Source organism: Xiphophorus hellerii, chromosome 9, assembly GCF_003331165.1.
Source record: "Xiphophorus hellerii strain 12219 chromosome 9, Xiphophorus_hellerii-4.1, whole genome shotgun sequence".
In the NCBI taxonomy this organism is placed as follows: Eukaryota; Metazoa; Chordata; class Actinopteri; order Cyprinodontiformes; family Poeciliidae; genus Xiphophorus; species Xiphophorus hellerii.
Genome location: NC_045680.1, coordinates 9,753,868 through 9,774,704, shown reverse-complemented (window position 1 = coordinate 9,774,704; position 20,837 = coordinate 9,753,868). Strand labels below are relative to the sequence as shown.

The 20,837-nt window shown below is 37.3% G+C and overlaps 1 protein-coding gene across 16 annotated transcripts in view; it reads right to left on the bottom strand.

Moving 5' to 3' along the window:
• ptprsa (protein tyrosine phosphatase receptor type Sa) overlaps positions 1–20,837 on the bottom strand; it is a 259,420-nt gene that overhangs the window by 30,915 nt on the left and 207,668 nt on the right. For 7 of the 16 annotated variants that reach the window (XM_032572235.1, XM_032572240.1, XM_032572237.1 and 4 more), the window contains 10 exons: positions 20,038–20,631; positions 18,916–19,010; positions 18,453–18,703; positions 18,186–18,273; positions 16,710–16,922; positions 16,228–16,391; positions 14,698–14,709; positions 14,173–14,288; positions 7,382–7,429; positions 2,888–2,985 (listed from right to left, as the gene is read on the bottom strand). In XM_032572235.1, coding sequence (XP_032428126.1) covers positions 2,888–2,985; positions 7,382–7,429; positions 14,173–14,288; positions 14,698–14,709; positions 16,228–16,391; positions 16,710–16,922; positions 18,186–18,273; positions 18,453–18,703; positions 18,916–19,010; positions 20,038–20,631 — 1,679 coding nt within the window. The remainder of the gene's footprint in view (positions 1–2,887; positions 2,986–7,381; positions 7,430–14,172; positions 14,289–14,697; positions 14,710–16,227; positions 16,392–16,709; positions 16,923–18,185; positions 18,274–18,452; positions 18,704–18,915; positions 19,011–20,037; positions 20,632–20,837) is intronic. The other 9 variants (XM_032572245.1, XM_032572246.1, XM_032572247.1 and 6 more) reach the window with 5 other exon arrangements.

The following is a 20,837-nucleotide window of genomic DNA, read 5'->3' as shown; positions in this document are numbered from 1 at the left end:
AGATTGAGGGTTAAATTATAATTTCAACAGGGACTGGAAGGAAAGAATGAGGCCAAACTGCATATAATTATCATAGTGACAAGATTCTACTGTGTTTGAGCCACAGCTTGTATTTATGCCTGGTTTCTGACCCATATATTCTCTCCACACAGCTTCCTTATCCTAACCTCCTAATTAGGGGTGTAGCAATGTAACAACGTTTCTAGGCAAAATGAAGTATGTCTGAGTCCTGTTGCTGCCAGCATGTGATTTTGTTTGGCGAAGCGTACTATTGCGGATGTGCTTTAGAGTCTTATTTTATAATAAGAAAGGTGGTACTTATTGAGATGTGTACCACATTGTGGGCACTTGGTAGAAGAAAGAAACAGTGACAGATAAGATTCAACTATTAGCCACTAATGACACTGAAGCTGGCATCTGATTTGTAGCGTCCTTTCGGCACTGTAATAGGCTTCAATAACGATTGAAGCCTATGATCAGTTACAATACTGATTGTACTGTTCATCACATTGGCATAATTTTCAGGAGGCTGACATGTCCGTATTAAAAATCAGTTTTTTGGGGGTTTTTTTTACCCCTCCAGGGGGTCTTTTGTGGGCTCTAGTGTCCCTTATATGACAGTAGGCTGACAGGAAACTGGGAAGGAGGGGGGGGAAGACATGCGGCAAATATCGTCGGGTCTGGGAGTCAAACCCGCGACGGCCGCGTCGAGGACTCAAGGCCTCCAAATATGGGTCGCGCTAACCACTACGCCACCACGGCACGCCCCAAAAATCAGTTTTTTAATGGGTCTTCTGTAACGTCCAAATTGTCTAACAACCTGAAATTTTGGGTTGTCATTAGCTAACAATGACAACCCAATGGCCTATTATATCTATAATAATAGGCCATTATTATAAAATTAAAATTAACACAAAATTGTAACGACTAATATATACGAGTGGTATATATCTTTCTGTGTGAAATAAATCTATAACTTTGTATACTGCTGAAAAAAATCAACTTTTTATGACATTCTAATTTATTGAGATCAACTTATAATCTACATTACATTAATCTACACTTATAACAAGTTCTTAAAAATAACATTTTGTGAGGCTTTTACTTCATTCAAAACAGATTTTTAGATTTCCAAATAATGTGGCTGAAAATCTTGACAGGTTTCATTCTAAGGAATGAAATATTGCATGTTATCTTATTATAAGATCTGAATGTAGCATAAATGTCTTTACCAAGGTAGTGCATTTTATAAGACTCTTTATGACTTTCATTTTTCTCTTCATGCTCTCCCAGAAATGCAGATATCTCTTCTGTTAAAGCTATTGCTTTACTATTTACTTTTATTTCTGCAATATGTCTATCCTTTGTAAAATATTTTCCGATTACACACAATTTGCCTGAAAACTGTGAGCATATCTATGCTTTATGTGTTTCTATTAAAGAGTCACATAAAGGAAACAAATAACGTAAATGTCCAAAAACGGTAGGAAATAAAATCCAGTTTGCCCAGTAAAACTATAATTTCCCTGTCTTCTTCCTAATCTGTGATATAGTGCCTATCAGTGGACGGCAGCCTCTGCTGAGAAGAGAAGCCTTGCATTGCATAGCGTAGCTCCTGAGAGTATCCTCAGGATCTGCAGGTGAAAGCGTTGTTGTCTTTTCATCGCTGCTCCTGCATCCGATTATCTCCTCCTTATCTCCATTCTCCTGCTGTGATGCCTTGCTCTGCCTCCGCTCGGTGAATCTTCATCATTAACCAAACCTTTCCACCTCATCTCTCTCTCTCTCTCTCTTTGCGCTCCAGTTTCCCCCTCTTCTTCTCCCTCCTCTCTTACATACAGCCTGGCTAAAACCCAATCAGTCAAAGCCCCTGCAGAGCTGCGCTTGGCAAGCCAGGGCGCAGGAAAGAACGGCCATTCATCAAGAAAATAACGAAATTAAAATTACACTTCTCTATTTAATTTGGCCATTTATTTTTCCTGGGGGGGCAGTTGTTTGAGGATGGGCGGGCGGACAGTGAGAGAGGGGAAAAAGGACAGAGATGAGCCGCTGTCTGGAGGCTCTTTCTCAAAACAGAGTAATTAGAACTTGTAGCCCTGGCACTATTTCTCTCGTTTTCTACCCCCTCCCCAGCGGAAGGCACAAACTCATCCCATTTGGTATACAGTACAAATGCCGGGCTCTTGAATAATAGATACCCAAGAAATGCTGGACTGCTATGAGAAGTCATTATCCACCAACATCCACCAGCAGGCATGATGACGACAATCTATGCCTCTGTACCGGCTTTTTACTTTAAGCTGGCGGGCAATGAGGCGTCAGGCTCTGTGATTTAGGAATGGTGAGTAGAGAATATTGCTTGTATGCAAACGAGAGCTGATTCAGCGCTCCTGATTTCTAATCAACTCTGGTGTCATTTATAACCGCAGCCGACTCACAGCTCAGACAGCTCAGTTATACACCCTGCACACACTTTACACACAGACACAGGCTCTTAAACACACACCAAGCCTGGCTGTCTTTGCAGAGCTCTGAGTAGGAAAATAGACTATATCTCTATTGTAGAGGAAAGAAAATCTTTAGTCTAAGTTCATTGGCGTGTGTAAATAATGTCAATATTTCTTTTGTGCGTGAAGAAATATCTATTTTCCCATTTCCGTAATGTATTGCAGTAGAGATAATGATTCTATTCAGCAAAGAATTTGAAGAAATTGGGTTTGGCAGTTCAGGAATTACAACAACAAACTAAAGCAAATTTTACGTGATTGATCTCGATAATTATCCTGCTTTACTACGTAACAGAAGCGAGTCTTTTGTCCTGTTCCAGTGAAAATACAATAAGGCAGACATCAATACTCTAGGACCTTTAAACCCTGGGCCCGCTCACCTCGTATTCCTGGGAGAGTTTGAGGTTGTCATTAGCTTTGAGAAGTTCGGTGTGCTCAGCCAGCTCCGAGATAGGGATCGGAGGATGATTCATCATGCCTGTTCGCCAAGGAAATTGACAGGAATTCCATGTGGGAGAGGAAAAGGAAAAAGATTCATTAGTATAGCAAAGGGGCCAAAGGTTCAAAAGCTAGAAATTACATGTTTTAACAGGTAAGGATTTATTGGTTGTGCAACAATGAGGGCTAGGTTTTAGTGATGGGGAAGCTTGAGACGAATACACAGTGAACAAACTAATAAACAAACAAAAAAAAATATAGTGATTTAAGAGTTACCAGGCCAGAGCTCAAAGTTAGAGGTTTTTTAATCTGGGTTGAACCTTTTTATTTTTGATTGAAAGGATCTAGCAACACTAACCTGTACAGCAAATGTAATTTTTTTTCCCACTATTCAAAATGCTGCTGGAAAAACGAGCACAATGGCCTCAACAATCAAAGGCATTGTCAACTTATATTGACTTCAATCCCACAAGAATAAAAGTGCAACATATTTTTTGAAAAATCAAAATGAAAAGACATCTTAAATAATTTTTTATTCTCTCAATAAATGTTAAGAAGTCATTTGTACTGTAAAGTAAAGATAAAAAAAGAACAAATTTCATTATAGCTGCTCCAAACAAGAAAACTGCATAATTTAAACAATAAAACCACTCAGGAAAGACTAACGATGTTTTTTTTTCTTCAGAATCCACCAAAAATATTTGGAGTAAGATAAAAAAAACTACAATAATGGCGCCTTTTGTGCACTTCCCTCTATCTCTGCACTCTATCTCTACACTGTCACATCTTTCAGAAGCTTACTAGTGGTCTTTATTCTAAGTATTGTTATTATATATGGCTCTATAACAAGTTGATTTAGATAAATCAACCTTTATGTGGGAGATGTTTAAATGAATGTTTAAATGAATAGAGTAAAACATTTTTAAAATCAAAATAAACTTATTCTGCATTTATTTCCAGATCATAAATCTTGCCAATCTCACTGTCGTGTCTTTGTGCAATGAGAATAAAATAAGTCCAAATCTAAATTTAGTTTACTGAAGGCATTCAAAAATTTCAATGCGGTTTTATAGATTTATTTTTGGGTGTTTCATGCTTAAAAATCTGTCTTCAATTAGACATAAACTTTTGGACGTATCTAAAGTAAACTGGGGAAAAAATCCATCAAAGTAAAATTTGAAATAAATTTGGACTATTTCAATTACTTTTTTGAAAAATCCACTACCTATCTTTTCCCCTCAACTTCTGTATTTGGTTCAATGTTTTGTATATTTGAAAAAGAAGTTGTACAAAAGTAAATAAAAACAAAATCATGTATTTTCCTGTGTTTTGTCCTATAATCTGGTTTCTCATAGCAAACAAAAATTTCACAAATGTAAAATCTAATACCTCAATTCCTTACATCTAAAAATGTTCTAATAAATAATCTTTTCAAATCTGATTTTACCTAACATACCCTCTGTCATTAATTCAAAATGCCACTGACTTGCTTTGTGGTTAGTGGTATCTTTTAAATGCTTACTTCATCAATGTCTGAATGGAAAACTACAAAAATTGAACTCAAGCCCTGACCTGGGAGTTTGGGGGGTTATGGTGGAGGAGGTGAACGGGGGATCAGGGAGTTTATGAGTGTCAGTGAAGCTGAGTGACACAGTGAGCTGCTCTATTGTAGTCTGCAGCAGAATTAGAAAAAAAAAGAAAAGAAAAAGTGTCTTCGTTCATCTGCTAGTTCTCTCAAACCAATGAGTTCAAGTGCCAAGATAGATATCCCGACCTTTAAGTAGAACATTCTAAGTTACATTTTCCATCTGCACTTTCTATAAATCCTAACATACACTCTCATGGGTACAACCCTTTCACTTGCATAAAGAAATTCTGATTTTTGTTATTTTACAATTTTTTTTTTTTTTTTTATATTGCTCAGCAATGCTCAGCAAAAGTCAGGCAATGAAACACTGAACTACCATAGATTGTAACAGTGTCGTTGTATGTGGCCTGGCAAGATTTACGTTAGTTAGCACTTTTGTATTTCTAATAAGAGGCCTCTTAGTCTGCTGAGCATTGAGGTCAAAAGCCAACATCATCTTGAAATCTTCATTCAGAAAAGTTAGTCAGGGTTAATTGGGCATGTAAATTGGAATAATCACATTAAGTACCCTTAATTTTCCCTTTCAAACAGTCCCCCAATGTCACAAGGGTCGCTCATGTTTTGGTTGCTTTTGTTGTACTTAAGAGGGGGCTCGACGCTCTTCGCTGACAGTTTTCATTAGTAACGGTACTTTCATTTACATTGAGAGAACAATGAGGCACTAAATTACATGAGGATTACTATGCATATGCAATACAAATGGAGATGACACTCAAATGAATGTAGTCGCATCCTACAAAAATTTATAGTATACTACAAAAGAACCAGAACACACACACACCGAGACGATCAGCTAAGTGAGTAACTCTTTGTATTGAATATTTCTGTGATTCATTGGGGATTTCTGTTTCATTGCAATATCCTGATCACAAAAAAGGTGGGACAAGGAAACATAAAAACTTTTCAAAGTTTTACTCAATTTTCTTGACACAAGCAAATTATACTGGTGAAGGGCTGAGAATGCATTTTATGCCCAAGCAAACTGAAATATGCATCAGGAATATGTGCAAAAAACTGCTAATTAAATTTCCTGCATTTTAGTTAGCTTCAAATTTAGTGACAGAAGGTAAACTACAAGAGAAATAAGTAAATGTAAATGCAAATGAGGAATCCCTACTTCTCCATGAGAAGAGAGAGATCAAAGAGTGTTGGTGTTGAAGCTGTGCATGTGTGGTTGTGTTTACAGAAGTTCCAGATATAATTAAAGTTCAGTTTTTCTCTGTTTACTGCTCAAATTAAAGTCTGCAGATAAGTTACTCCAATGCTTAGAGACACTACACACTGTTTACTACACACTGTTCTTGGGTTTTGTCTTGTTCTTGAGAAAAATGGTTTTAGCCTTTCTACACACACTGTAGAACAGCTGAACTAAGCTTTTCTTCTAAATATCAAATGAGATGCACATCAAAAAACAGCCAGGGGTCAGAATCATACAACAATATTCTTTTGATCAGCTCTGATTATTGATTGACAGGTCAAATCTTTGTCGTTCTTTCATAGTCATTAAGTGTATCAAAACTCACTATTTTCTCTAAACACACCTACTAACATGATTTGATATTTTGATACTCTGTTGTGAGTTCAGAAGAAATCTGAGAAGGGTTGGAAACATGAATAAAGAGGGCTACTCTTTTAACCCTTTATCTTAATTTTCTCTGTCAAAGAGCCTGCAGCACATTTTTCTTTTTTGTGTTATAATCCTTAAGAACAAAGAAAAGTTAGAATCTGGATTATCAAAAAAAAAATGAAAGAAAAGAAATCAGCATTGGCTAGAAAAATGCTTATTAATCTTCCATTTTCCTAGGTAAATTGTTATTATAGCACGTACCCAAAGATAAGTGACCAAAAGTCACCTTACTCATTTAATTCAAACTTGATTGTACAAAGTATTATAGTAGACAAACTCGACAATGACAAAAATATTATTTTCCCACCCTAGATGTTAAGCTCATATCCCTCACTCAAACAAACAATGACAAACTTGTCTATCCTGGCCCAGAGTAGTTCATTTCATTTTCACTGCAATGTAAATGTGATAAGTGAATACAGAAAGAAAACAAACCAGGTCCCAATTACACATTTCCAATATACAGATTTGCAGCTGATGTGCCAGAGAAATGAAATGATTCCTTAAGATAAGCCGAGCCAAAAACCTATTTATGATGTTGCATATTTCCATATAAAAAGGAAAGACGTCTGCGGGTAAGCAACTAAAATAAAATAAAGGGAGAAAGTGAGAGGAAACTCTTTCCCTCGGATGATTCTTTTTCAGCAAGAGGGGGGTGATCAAATGTCGAGCCATTGTTTTGCACTGCTTTAATTAATTCTGCTCGTTATCTCATAGTGCAGAAAATACCCCGTTTTGGTGGGGAATGGAAATGGAGCAGTGCTGGTGAAGGAGGAGGAGGCAGAACAACAAGGAGTTGTGAAAGACAAAGAGGAATTACACAGATTGTGCTCCCATTACAAAAACATTTTTAAAGCATCTATACATAAGCAGAAGTGACTGCACAGGTTATTTATGCAAGGTGGATTAATGCACAGCCAACAGCCCTTCAGGGTGACATGACGGGCATCCAATTAAAATAAAAATTGCAATAAAAAGCTCAGTATACTAATAGAAAGCAACATAATAATTGACTCAAATTTGGTGAATTGTGGGAAGAAAATGTGATTTGTAAATTTGTAAACTGAGACAAGCAAAGCTGGAAAAACAACACATAAAAAAGATAAAAAATAAATATTTAAAATAATCTGGTAAAGATATTCTAAAATCATGAAGACTAACTTTCATAGTCAAAATCTGCTTCACTCTGAGGACTGCTTAGACCAGAATCTGTAAAGAACAATAAACATAGGAGACAGTGGGTTCAACGACCTGTATTGCAACATTAAAGGCAAAATAAACAGGTAAAGTGATAAAATGCCATGAAGGAAAGCACAAAGGCGATATAGCAGGTTTTGTTATTAGAACCATCAGTTTATACTTGAAGAACAGACATTTAACCAGATATAAAAAATAAGGTCAAACTTTGTAGAGCTGACCAGGCTTTTACTATCACCAGCAAACACAGTGTCCTAATAAAAGTATTGGCAAAACCTATCCATCCACATGCTGCAAAGTATTATGTGGATGTACAGGTCAACCCTTCTCACTGTCTCAGCATCTATTCCTGAGAAAGTACAATATCCCATCTTCCTCTACTGTCGAAACCTACTTCAGAATGTCAGGGCTAACTCGGAACTGACATCCAGTCAGTTTATATAAACATATAAACAGTTTATATAAACATATAAACAGTTTATATCCAGTCAGTATATTTATATACTTATATATGTTTATATATTTATAACACAGTAGTGTTTATATCCTCTGTTATTTAATGAACACCTGGGAAGCACTCTGGGCATTGGTACTTGAGATCATTATAAATACCCAGAACTGTTAAAATGTGTCAAGGGAGAATAAGTGGCATGTAAAGGGGGCTGAAAACTTATGCACACTGCACCGCTCAGATTTTCAACTGTAAAACAATTTAAAAACCATGTGTTGGTCTATCATATAAAATCTCAATAAGACACATTGCGATTTGTGGGTTTCAATTGACAACATTAGAAAATTAAGGGGTATGAATACTTTTGCGGTACTATACCAGCACCACGGTCCTCTTCAATAGAGAGACTATTTTTTTCACAAGTGTCAGCCTCTGCAACTAAAAGGGAGAGACTCCACCTTAACAGTTAAAGATTAACTAAAGAAAGTTGATCTGCAACCTCAAAGCTTTCAGATTTATCATTTGAGAAAACAGAGGAAATGACACAAAAGTTGGGGGAACAAACCCATGTTTTATGGTAAAAACTAACTTTGAATGGTTTCTTTGTCTGTAGCTTCTCACTGAGACCCTGGAAGTAAAAGGTGTGGAAAAAGATCTGCATTCCTGGTTGACAGCTTTGGAGCAACAGATGATGGAAGTCAGAGCTCTGAGGGAATCTTATCTCCTGTAAAAGCAAGGTTCTCTGAGGTCAAGTCAGACCAAGGCTATACTAGGGCTGAATAATATCTATCCAAATAGTCAGAGAAAATTACTATTTTAACCTAAACATACAATTAAAAAAATGTAATTTAGTGGGATGTGTCAAATTTGCCTGTGACTAAATTTAAGTGCTGGCAGACAAGTTCTGGCTACCATAAAATTGACTTGTTCTGTATGATTTGGCACAACAAAGCTTTTTGCTCGTCACACATTGATATAAACTGGCATAACAGTAACAGCGCCAAGCTTTAGGTGAGTTTACCTTGTTTAGACATCTTAGTGCAAAGACATCATACTAGCAGCGTCAAGCGACAGCAAAGGGCTGAAGACACTGAACATCCCTCTCTTCCTAATTGATTTGTGACAATGACTAATTAAGCCTTACGGGTGGTACTCTGATCCCCTGTCTCTGAACGTCATTCATCACAGCAGGGAGGAGGTGCAGGCATGTCTGATTCTGTTTATGTGCGAGTGTGTGCCGTGTCTGTGATTTGACAGCGCTGTGAGGAGGAGGGCACGCTTGTTAAAGTCACTACCGTAATCGGGAGAAACATGTAGGTTGCTGATACCTACAAGTGTACTGGCTGGTGCTGGTGTGATTTTCAATGTATGCAATGACTTTTTCTGCAAGGAAATATTTGATTTGTATGTGCCGATATAATAAAGTGGGGTTTTTTTTCTTCCAGCCAGAATCATGGGGATGTCAAGTGTTGCACAAGATGCTGAAGTGGTGGGTAAAGTTGAAGAAAAGCAGATATGGAGGCAAAATAAAGAAAGAAAATAACAGAGGTGACAAAAGGTAAATTCAGTTGAGCTGTTCTGTAAAGGGATTTTTATTTATAAAGGGGAAGATATTTCATAAAGATATACAGTACAGACCAAAAGTTTGGACACACCTTTTAATTCAATGAGTTTCCTTTATTTTCATGACTATTGACATTGTAGATTCACACTGAAGGCATCAAAACTATGAATAACACATGTGGAAATATGCACTAAACAAAAAAGTGTAAAACAACTGAAAATACCCCTTATATTCTAGTTTCTTCAAAGTAGCAACCTTTTGCTGTGATTACTGCTTTGCACACACTCTGCATTTTCTTGATGAGCTTCAAGAGGTAGTCACCTGAAATGGTTTTCACTTCATAGGTGTGCCCTGCCAGGTTAACAAGTGGGATTTCTTGCCTTATAAATAGTCATGAAAATAAAGAAAACCCATTGAATTAGAAGGTGTGTCCAAACTTTTGGTCTGTACTGTATATGAAATAGGTTCGCATATTTGAATAGGGGTGTTTAATAATGCTGTTGATTAAATTATAATTAGTCAGTTAAAAAATATATATTTACTGACAGTAGGCAAATGAAGAAAAACATTTTTAATTTTTCTGTAGTACCTCTCTGATCCAGAACCTGCATAATATGTATTTTAATTAGTCAAAGTTAAATATGTATTTGCCTGCAAGAGTCAGCTCATTCAGACGAGCCCCAGAGCCAAAAGGTTATGAAAATGCTCTGGCAGCTCCTGGAGGCTGGCGCTAAAACAAAATGAGTGTTTTTAAAAGTTACCGCAAAGCAGAAGCTGAGTGTCAAATAACAGAAGGCAGCTGCAGCCACAAGCAGCAGGGCAGTATTTTTGTGCTTTTAAAAAAAAATAATAAACATACGCAACAAAGTGTATCAAAGATTTTCTACTGTAAGCAAATTCTAGCTTCTCTCCACTCATTTAGTTGGATGTGAAATCTTCAGGGGACACTAAATCTAGATGCCATTTTTCACTACACAATCTAGTGCAAAATCTTCTTACAATGCAGGTCTATACAGAAACAATCCTTAGGTAGTCCTAAAATCAAAAAAGGTCTGTTTTGCCAAATGTATCCAATAATACAACAGCCTTAAGCTTATATTAATCTTTTTTTGCTTACCTTTGTGTGTTTGGGATGTTATTTGTTTGCACCTTTTCAGGGTGGACAAGTATAATTCTGTATTTATCTTATTTCCAAACCACAATGTTGTGTAACAAGAGTCAGTCAGTCTCTTATCCCTGTGGTTATGCGGCATTACTTGGCAGATTAAAATATATGGGTTAGCACTTTGGGGAAAAGAAATCCAATCAAATCTCAGTGTTTAATTTTCTAAGAAGCAGCTTATGCATAAAACAAAACAACAAAAAAATAGTTATATTTTATTGTGAGAGTGGGTTCTTCTCTTCAACTTTACGTACTTTCACAGCTTTGTTTGGAAATATAAATTGAATTATTGAATTAGTATTATTGCCATTATTGAGTGAACTCTATGAACCATGGATTGGAATACTTTGAACGGTGGAACAAATCCAAAAGACTTTGCTACATTAGTAATAAGCCACTTTCAAAAGACTTTTTAAAAGCTCGGCCTCTGACACCTTCAGGCATTTTTGCCATGATTCATGTAATGTGTGAGGGGGCACAGAGGTTGAGGTTAAATGTCGCACCTTTTAGTGGGAAAGGGAAGTAGTTGCAAAACTGAGTGGGGAAGTAGCTGTGAAGTAGGGAAAGGTAGGACTCCACTTATTGATTCTGAGATCCATGTTTTGTTTCTGTAAGGTCTATGTGCAGTAACACCCCAGGCGATTGACTCTCGAAGAGTCAAAGTGGCCTGAATAAGACAGGGCTACACTACTGTGGAAATAGTTTAGTAATATGAACTGGTTGTGCCATCATTTATCAGTTATTAATTTTTCTTTCATATAATACGATGAGAAATTAAATGATATTACAAGATATTTACTGTAGACAAGTGCAGAATATTTTATCTCATTTTGTACTTTGGTTTTTATTAGGATATACTGTATGTTGCATGTACAGTATATCTATTTATTGCATGATAACCAAATGTGATGTTTGCTTTTTATGTCTTTGAAATCAGAAAGGTTACCAATTTCAACAATTTATTTAACCGTTTATGGTTTCAGGGCAACATTTTTTTATTTGAGAGCTACTTCAATTTAAATCATGATTAGTTTTTCTAGCTTTTGACAGTATTATTCACCTAACATCCTTTTTATTTTTGAAGAAAGAAAAGGGAAGGCATAGAAAAAAGTGAGAAAATGGCAGAGTATGGTCAGAGATAGACAGCAGATATCAACTTAGTTGTGCTGCTTTAGGCTTTTGGCCATATTTGCTAATTAAATCCCGGGCACAAAGAACGATTGTGACAAAACTAGACATTTTCTGCCCAAAGGAGTTGGAGGATTTCTTTGTGAGGCTGACACATTACCTACAGGCTTCAGAGCACACACACAACCACACACAGTGAACACACTCTTGAATAAGACTTTGCAGATTGGAAACATAATCAAAAACATATTTTATGTTCTTCAGCACTAGAGGTCACTGAGCTCACACAGCCAATGCGGCATATGCTCTGTTGCATTTGAGAGGCCTTGGATAACTGCACTGGGACTATGCCAATTGAACAATGGCTGCTATTAGCTGATGGGAATGTTCACAAATGCTCACCGGCCCTCTTAATTGGGCAAAAATGTCCACTCAAATTAAATTTCCTGGGTGTTGAGATAAAGAGAGCAGCCAAGTCTGTGGAACAATTTAAGGGTTGCTAAATGAGAACACTTGCTTTATATAAAGTCTCTGCATATACCAGTACTAGTAAATGTTATGGGAAAATGGAGCATTAGATTGTAACATAAGTTTTTAATCCGTCATGAAAAAGAGCTGGAAAATGGAGCAGCAGATGGCAAGCAGTCAAGCAAAGTTTTACAGCGCGGTTGGTCATTGGAAATTGAAATAACCACAAAGAACGTTTCAGAAAAAAATAAACATGGCAAACAGGATGATCCAATGAACTTGACCATTTCTTTGGCTAAGTGGGAATGTGCACCTTCTTTCAATCACACTTTTCTAAAATCTGACACAAAGAAGTCTGTTTAGCCCAAAGAAACAAACTCCAGGCAGCATGTCTGAACTCCCAAAGTAGCTGAAGAGGGATGCTCTATTTTGAAATCTGAGCCTTTTGATGGTGTAGAGGCTGGCCACTGCTGACAGACGGATGACTGAAAGACATCTGGGCTCAGAGACAGGCATAAAAGAAAGAAATAAAAAACAACTGAAAAGAAAACAGGCTGCATCAGTTTTTACCCCCAACTCCAAAATATTTCCTCTTTTTTGGTTGTTTACAGAAACAGGTAAGGAAAACCCAATGAGGGATCATTTTTTTTCTAAAAGGTTCCATGTCAAAATAAATATTAAGCAGAAGTCTACATTAAAAACACAGGGCTTCATGTAAAAACTAAATTGTTTTTTTTTTTTGTGGATTCAGCGCTAACACACCAACATCTGCAATTAGTGTAAAGAAATCACAGTGCATTTTAAAAGTATTCATACCCCTTGAACACTTTTTTCAATTCTAACCAAGAATCTGTGACAATGCATAACATGTAAATAAAGTTCAATGCATTATATATATGTACATTTTTTTTTTTTACTTCTCTTAAATTGCCAAGGAAACCAAACCAGCACATTTTACATATTTCCTGAAGGATGTTTAAAATATGTTTAGGAAATTATTTTGCAAGCATGTACTTGAAATGCCAATGTTGTTAGTATAATGCTGATGCTCTACCAGAACACAACTTAAAGCTTATTACTGAGCAGCTGAAGCTAAACAATCCTGATTCACTTATGTCTCAAACAAACAAAACAAACTGTATATTCAACTTTAACCAAATCATGAGAACCACAACTGGAGCAAAACAAGAAATTCCAAAACCACAATAAAAAAAAAAAGGTCTTATGGGAAATGAAGGAAAACATGTCAAATGAACTGTAGAAGCCAAATAGAATGTGTGAAGAATGTAATTTGCTCAGTTACAAACATCAGAGCTTTTAGCTTGGACGAACATCAGAAGAAAAGAAAGACAAAAGTAGAACCGTGTAAAACCCCAAAGGACAAAACAGGATTTGTATCCAGTTTAACAATCATAATTTCTTGCAATTTGTTAATCATTATTGGCTAATTGGTACATGGGGATATGGGAAATGTAGAAATATGGCCTGTAGTCAGTTAGAGAGGCAAAATAATATTGAATGCTATAATGCTATAATGAACACAAAAAGGTAGAACATAAGTAAAACTATGTCGGATTTTATGCACAATTTGTCAGTGAACAGTTGGATTTTTTGTTCTGTAAAAGTGAATTAACTGTGCTATCTTTTTAGTCTAAAATAATAGAATGCAAAAAGTAAAAAGCTGTAATTTGCTGTAACATTCGGCAGTAAATCCCTTTGAAAAATCAATAAATCTGAAGAATCCCTACAATTATTCTATATGGAGGTTGAACAGTGTTTTAGTTCTACGTTAAAGTCATTAAAACACTAACCCTCATTACCCTACCCCTCCAACTGGTTCATGCCTCCTATTGGTTTATGCCACTTCATAAAAAAAAGACCACAACTCTGCCATAGTTGTAATAAAACATGTAGCACAAATATTCTTATGCAAATAGAGTTTTACAGAGAATAATATCAATACTGTGAATGTGCCTCCCTACCTGGAGTTTGGAAGTTGATGCGTCTCATTTCCACAGGGTCCGTGGGATGGTGGGGTGTAATATCTGCATTGTTAAGCAGACATTTTGTGCGTGGCTCAGACTCTTTTCTTTTCCGACTGTGGAGAAAAAAAGAGCAGAGAAGCATAAAGATGACAAACCATTGACAAGGGAGGAACATGAAGTCAAAGTGTTGTCCAAAAGAAAATTTTATTGTCAACACCTTTTCCCCCATTTTTTGATGAAAGCCACCACTCAAACCCAGAATGTTAGTTGTCAACAGAAGTATAGTTAAATGCATAATAATTAGCCTTGTTTCTAAATGTATTACCTATTTAGTCAAGAACATTAAACTTTTTAAGCCTTTGACTTTAAGACAAAGCACCTTTTGGAAAAACAAAAACAAATAAAACTTGCACCTCTCTACAGCAAGAGCTCAAGATCCACTAGTGTTCTTCATATTCTATGAAGGCAGGTTACCCCCTTCTTTTGTAAAATGCACTGAATCTAAGTAAGACTACACCTTACCTGTCTGGTTTGCTGTTTCCAGAGAATGCAACAGGAGCCAAATAAATATATAAAGATGGTAAAAACACAACACACAAGGAGAAAGGGAGAGGGGGAGGCAAGAAGAGATATAAATCAATAGAGAGCAGTTTAAAATTCACAGGGGTCACTGCAGGGCTCGCAAAAAAGCGAGATGAAGTTCATCAGCATCTGAAGGGGTGAGTGTGTGTAAACGTGTCTGCAGATGTGTCAGAGGGTGAAAATACGTCAGTGCTTTATGGAATGTAGCTAAGCGCATGCATTTGTGAACATACGAGTGTTTTGTGTGGGCGTGTGTTGGCGTGTGTGTGAGGGCGCAGATACAGCGAGGAGAGGGGAATGTCAGGGCCAAGGGCAGACCCGGGAAACACTATTCACAAGGGAGAGAAGGGGGAAGCAGGGCGGGAGTAGTGGTGTAAGCATAAGATGAAGAGAAAGAGAATGGAGAAAAAAGAAAGAGATCCAAGGAGAGATGTTACTCTCCCTAACCACCAAGACTGAGGTAAGGCAAGGTCAGACAGCGGGGGGATCATCTGACAGTAGAAGGCTACACTTGTATTGCTCACCCCATCCCTGGTACCCCTTTCGATAATTCAGGAATCTCCTCATGTGTATAGAAACTAGCTCTCACACTTGAGTTCTAACTTCTAGGATGTGAAGATAAAGGAAACAGATAGGTGTGAAACAAGGGCAGCCTATTGACCTGATCCGTCGCTTTTTGCAGCTCTTTTATCGAGCTTGGATAGAGCAGCTGATAATTACTGCAAGCGTATCACTGAAAGCAATGAAAACCTAAATTAAACTAAACTGAAATTAATCAATTTGGAAGCATTTGTTTTTTTAAATAACCGGGAATAATTTAAATAAATATCTCAGAACATAAAACTGATTCTTCTGAGTTGAGATTTTTGATCTTCTTAAAGAATCTCATCATCTCTTATTTCTCCAATCAGCTCACTTCTCACAGTCATCTTTTATCAAAGCAAAGCTTCTTTCACATTTGCATGCAACAATGTTATTGGGTCTTTGGACATCATGCTGCAATGAATACAAAACACGACCCCGCTTCAGCATGCTTCCTGACATGCAATTATTTCCCAATAACCCAATTCCTCACATAAACTATCAATAACCAGTTCAACATCAAATAATGAGAACACATTGTGATATTGCTGGACATGTGGAAAATTGAATTTTTATAGCACATTTAGTCCAAATAACAATACATGGCGTGGAGTTTGAGATTTAATGAGAATATGCCTGGAGCAGGGACTAAAACTGCAAAGCCTTGTTTCAGCTCAAAATGGCAAGTTCAGAGTAATAATAGTGAGATGATATAATGTTTAACATCCGACAAAAAAGCTCATTTAGTGGCAAAATATGGGCAAACTAAAACTACCTGGAAGCCAATCGGCAATTTCCCATTATTTAACGTTGAACAATTTTATTTTTAGAGTGCTGTCTAAATTATATTATGAGATGATTATTCCAATTATTCCAAATCGAACTCACTTTTTCAAAAGGAGAATGGAGATGACAATGCCAATGATGAAGACCACAGCCAAGACGGGGCCGACCACCCATATGAGTCCATCACCAGTCTCTACTGGCAAAGGATCCACCACCAACTCTGGAGTCATCACTGTGTCAGTAAACGGGCTGGTTGCAAACATTTTCTGATAGAAAAACAAACAAAAACAGGATATAAAATGGGTAACATAGTGACAATTAAAATATATGAGTAAAGTTGTCAGCAGGCCAGGTTAGAGTTGCACTGATCAGAGATTTTGTGGTCAGCTTCTAATATTAATTAGGACAAGCTTAATACAAACAAAATGTAAATAAAACGAAAGGGGACACTTATAATTGTTATAATATCTCTATCTGCAAGCCTGAGGCAAAAATGAACAACACCTAAATGAGTTTCTGAAAAGCTAAATTGGCTAAAACAAAGCAACTTAAATGTACTGAACTGAAATGAACCTGAAACTCACCCCCACAGTGGAGTTGAGTTCAGCCAGCAGGAAGAAGACATATTCCTGACCAGGTTCGAGGGGCTTATTCTCACAGCTGCTCTGGGGGTGGTCATATCCCACTGTGAAGGTGGAGGGCAGCTTCTTGAAGCAGGCTGTAATGTAGGCACTCCGCTGGTCCAGTTGAGCCAGCTGACGCCGCGAACGGCGCTTTGAGATCACATCCCTCAGTAGCTGTTCAAAGTTAAGATGGTATTAGTTCATCTCATTCACATTTTTCTTTCCATATTGCAAATCCTACATATGTCTCAAATTATTTGGATTTATTAAGGATGTGTTTTCATTCTGGCTTAAAATCTTTCTGAAATTATATATACAGTATATATATATATATATATATATATATATATATATATATATATATATATATATATATATATATATATATATTTCATGAACCACATACATTTTGAAAATCAAAATGGTAGGCATTACTCATAAGATAATAGGGCCATTTAAAATAAGAACTAAATAAATTTCAATTTAGCTTTTTCTAATTTTATTTTATTTAAAAAAATAGTAATTGCACATACCCTTCCAAATAACCAGTGAGAACATCTGTTTTGGTACTGCAACATTCAATTACTGACCAGTTTTTTTGTTTCTTCTGGTATCTTGATGATTTAACATTTGTACTGAGTTGCACATGTTTGAGGTTGTAATGCTTCCTTTCCATTTGCCTAATATTTGAATCTCTCCACTGATTTAAGTGAGAACTGTGGCAAAGTCACACCAAAATACTGATAATGCTTTCAGTCAGAAGAAACATGTTAGTAAAATTAAAATATAACTTTAAAACTAAATTTACCAGCGATATGAATAACCTTAGGCTTAACTGTACATGATATTGTCAGTTAAAGAATGATAAAAAATAAATAATTTTGTAAGATTAATTTAGTTATTCTTCAACAAATTACTTGAGTGTCTTCAGTAGATGAAACTGCTTGTGAATAAAATAAAATGCAATGCCAACTAAAGAAGCTACATGGCATTCGGAAGAAAAGAAAGAAACATTCAACCTTCTGCATTCTGTTCAGACTGCGGGCACAAACCATGGGGAATGTGGGTAATCCCAATTCCAAAAGGAATGGTTGTCGTTGATTTAGCACCAAAGGTGACCCCCAGCTATGGGAAGAGTTGGAGAAGACTGCATAATTCTGTCTTCTGCCTGCTATGGGGGATACATTTGCATTGCTGAGATGTTCTAATGCCTGTGCCCACTCTGGTAAATGGTGTTTACAACACTGCTCGCATTTACAACCATTGATTCGACAAACACAGAATCTCTAAGAGAAAACACAAGATTCCTCTGTGGAGAAGAGTTTCTTCCTACCCGGCATACATATCATGTGATTTCTCCAGTGCAACCCTGTGTCCTTCTCTACTGTGGAAGATTTACTACATTTTAAGAAACCTAATATCTTTAAAAGATCTTACCTCTTCTATGTCCATCTCATCAGGATTCTTCAAGTTTTTAACTGTTCCTGATGTTCTTTTAAGAGGCACCACAACCACATAGAAGTTCCTGCAAATGTAGCAGGAAAGTAAACATCTGAAGGTGTAAAGTTTTTTCTTCATTACTTAGTTCTAACTAACTGCAAGACTTAAGAATTTTTTTACTAATATGTGCACTACCCATAAGAAGGCTGTGATGTAGTGCCTACTGGTATAGTAGGCAATACCAACATATTGTTCTATACTCACTTGACATCCCCACTGTTGAATGATGGAAAAGACAGAGTGAGCTTGTTCTCAGCCTCAGCGTAGATATCCAGTTTGGGTTTCTTGATCTGAATTAAGGGTGCCGTACTGGCTGTCACACGATGCCTGGGTTCACCCTCCAGGCCTTCTTGGCATTTCACCCCAAATTTATAGGTAACGCTGTGTCTGAGCCCAGTGATGTATGCCTTCAACTTCCTAGCATCCACGTCCATCTTTTGCCCGTTATACTCAATCTAGATTTCAACATATTAAAATTTTAACTTTTAGAACATAGCCGTATAAACTGGTAAATAAATAGGTAACAGAGAAATTAAGAATTGTGTTCTTAAAATTAGATTTTTTTTTCAAAATATGAATGACAGTCAAACAATCATATAAAAACATTGTACAGGTTCAAATTTAGTTTATTCCAAGGACTCTACTTGGCATATCTTTTTAAGCTCACCATGCATTTGTATGGTGATCCTCTGTCTGAAAACTTCCACCCAAGGACTATTGTTGTCTTGGTGGCCCACTTAACAGTAAAATTCTTTGGGACATCTGTTGACAAGACAAATGTGAGAAAAGAAAAAAACAGATCGAACAGTAAATCAAACAAATAGAGACAAAAAAGAGGAATAAATGAATAAGTTCGGCTCTAAAACAAAAGCTGCTCCTCCCCTGCAATGTTCCTCTGGGTTAAAGAGTGAATGCAACGGTGATCTGTGATTGGCTGGGAGAAGGGGAATGCCACTGGTTAACACACATAGCACGTAAGACTCATTGACAGCAAATGGAGCACAAGTGTACGCCCTTTGGCTAGCCATCATTGGGAGTGCCAAACCATCTCACCACTGACTTTGAACCATGACCACTTGATTAACAATTGACCCTTGTAAAACACCCAATGCCAACTATCCCTACAGTGTTGCAGAGTTTGAGTTGGCACTGCCAATGTGCTGCCACACAGACACTGAGACAGACCCAATACACTGCATGCCAACAGTCCTGAGCAGTGCATCTGTGAGATGCCATGCCACAAGCTATCCTGTTAAGGGACAAAGGAAAGGGAAAAGAGGAAGGGAGCTTTGGGAGAAGAAGGATGTTAAGAAAGAAAAAAAAGTATCTAACCCAAAATTAAAATAAAGTCAAGTTGTAGTCATAGTTGTGTAGTCCTGAACACCCCAAACACGCAGTTACTGTGACTGGATTTGACTGAAGTCCTACCTTTTTTGAAAACTGGGAAGTGAGACGGCATAAGCGGCGTGAATGTGCTCAACAAAAGGCTGCAAGGACCGACAGGAGTGTCTGACCAGCAACACTTACCTTAAAAATTCTAGGCTGCTCTCCACTTTCTCAATATGACTGACTGTAACTTACTGACTTTCATTTTTACCTGGTTTGGGTTAGTGATGTAAGTAATCCAGGGAAAGCTAATTAAATACCAATCATTTTTGGAAGAGTGGTCAAGTTGGTTGAAGAAGTTGGTTGGATATTTTCTTTTTTTATTTTGGTAAACGTGAACCATATTTTGAGTCAATTTCCAACCCCCTGCATCAGGGTTTGAAAAGAAACAGGCAAGCCCTACCTGTTATATCAATGGCCATGGTCCGATACTGGATGGGCGGGCTGTAGGGCCCTGGACCTATACTGGTGTGGGCACGTATTTTCACATCATATGCAGAGTTCGGTTTGAGACTGTTGAGCTCAAAGCTAGACTGGTGGGGAGGTAAACGGAGTTCTTGTGGCGCTTCTCTTGTTCCGGCTTCTTTATAAGCCAGAGTGTACTCTGTGATGACCCCATTCCTCTCTGCCAGCACTGGTGGAGACCAGGACAGCTGCACTGAGCAGCATGTTACCATTGAGCCCTCGTTAATTTGAGGGTATCCCCCAGGGGTATTTTCAGGAACAGCGAGTTCTGCCACAGCCTCTTCCCCAAAGCCCCCTCTGCTTTTGGCGGAGATCTTAAAGAGATAAGTGGCACCCCGGTGAATGTTGCCCACAAAATACTGCCTTTCATGGGGAGCAAACTCCAGTGTGGCCAGAGGGGAGACATCTTTCCGGCCAAACTGAAGACGGTATCCCTGCAGGTCCATTCCATTTATCAGGTCTGGAGGATCCCAGTGAACAACAGCTGAAGTCTTTGAATCTTGAGCTACTGACAGATACGGCGGACCAGGCACTGTGCAAAAAAAGTAATGGAGAAAAATCTTACTCTTCCATTTATACAAGCTTTAATACCATTTGTAGAGATGTTACTAAATTAACTCAACAGACAAAACTTCAAGCGTAATGATTACTAAATAGTTGATATTTTTCGTCAATAGGTTTTAAGTCATAGACCGACACAAAACAGAATACTGCGGTAGATCAGCTGTCATTAATACA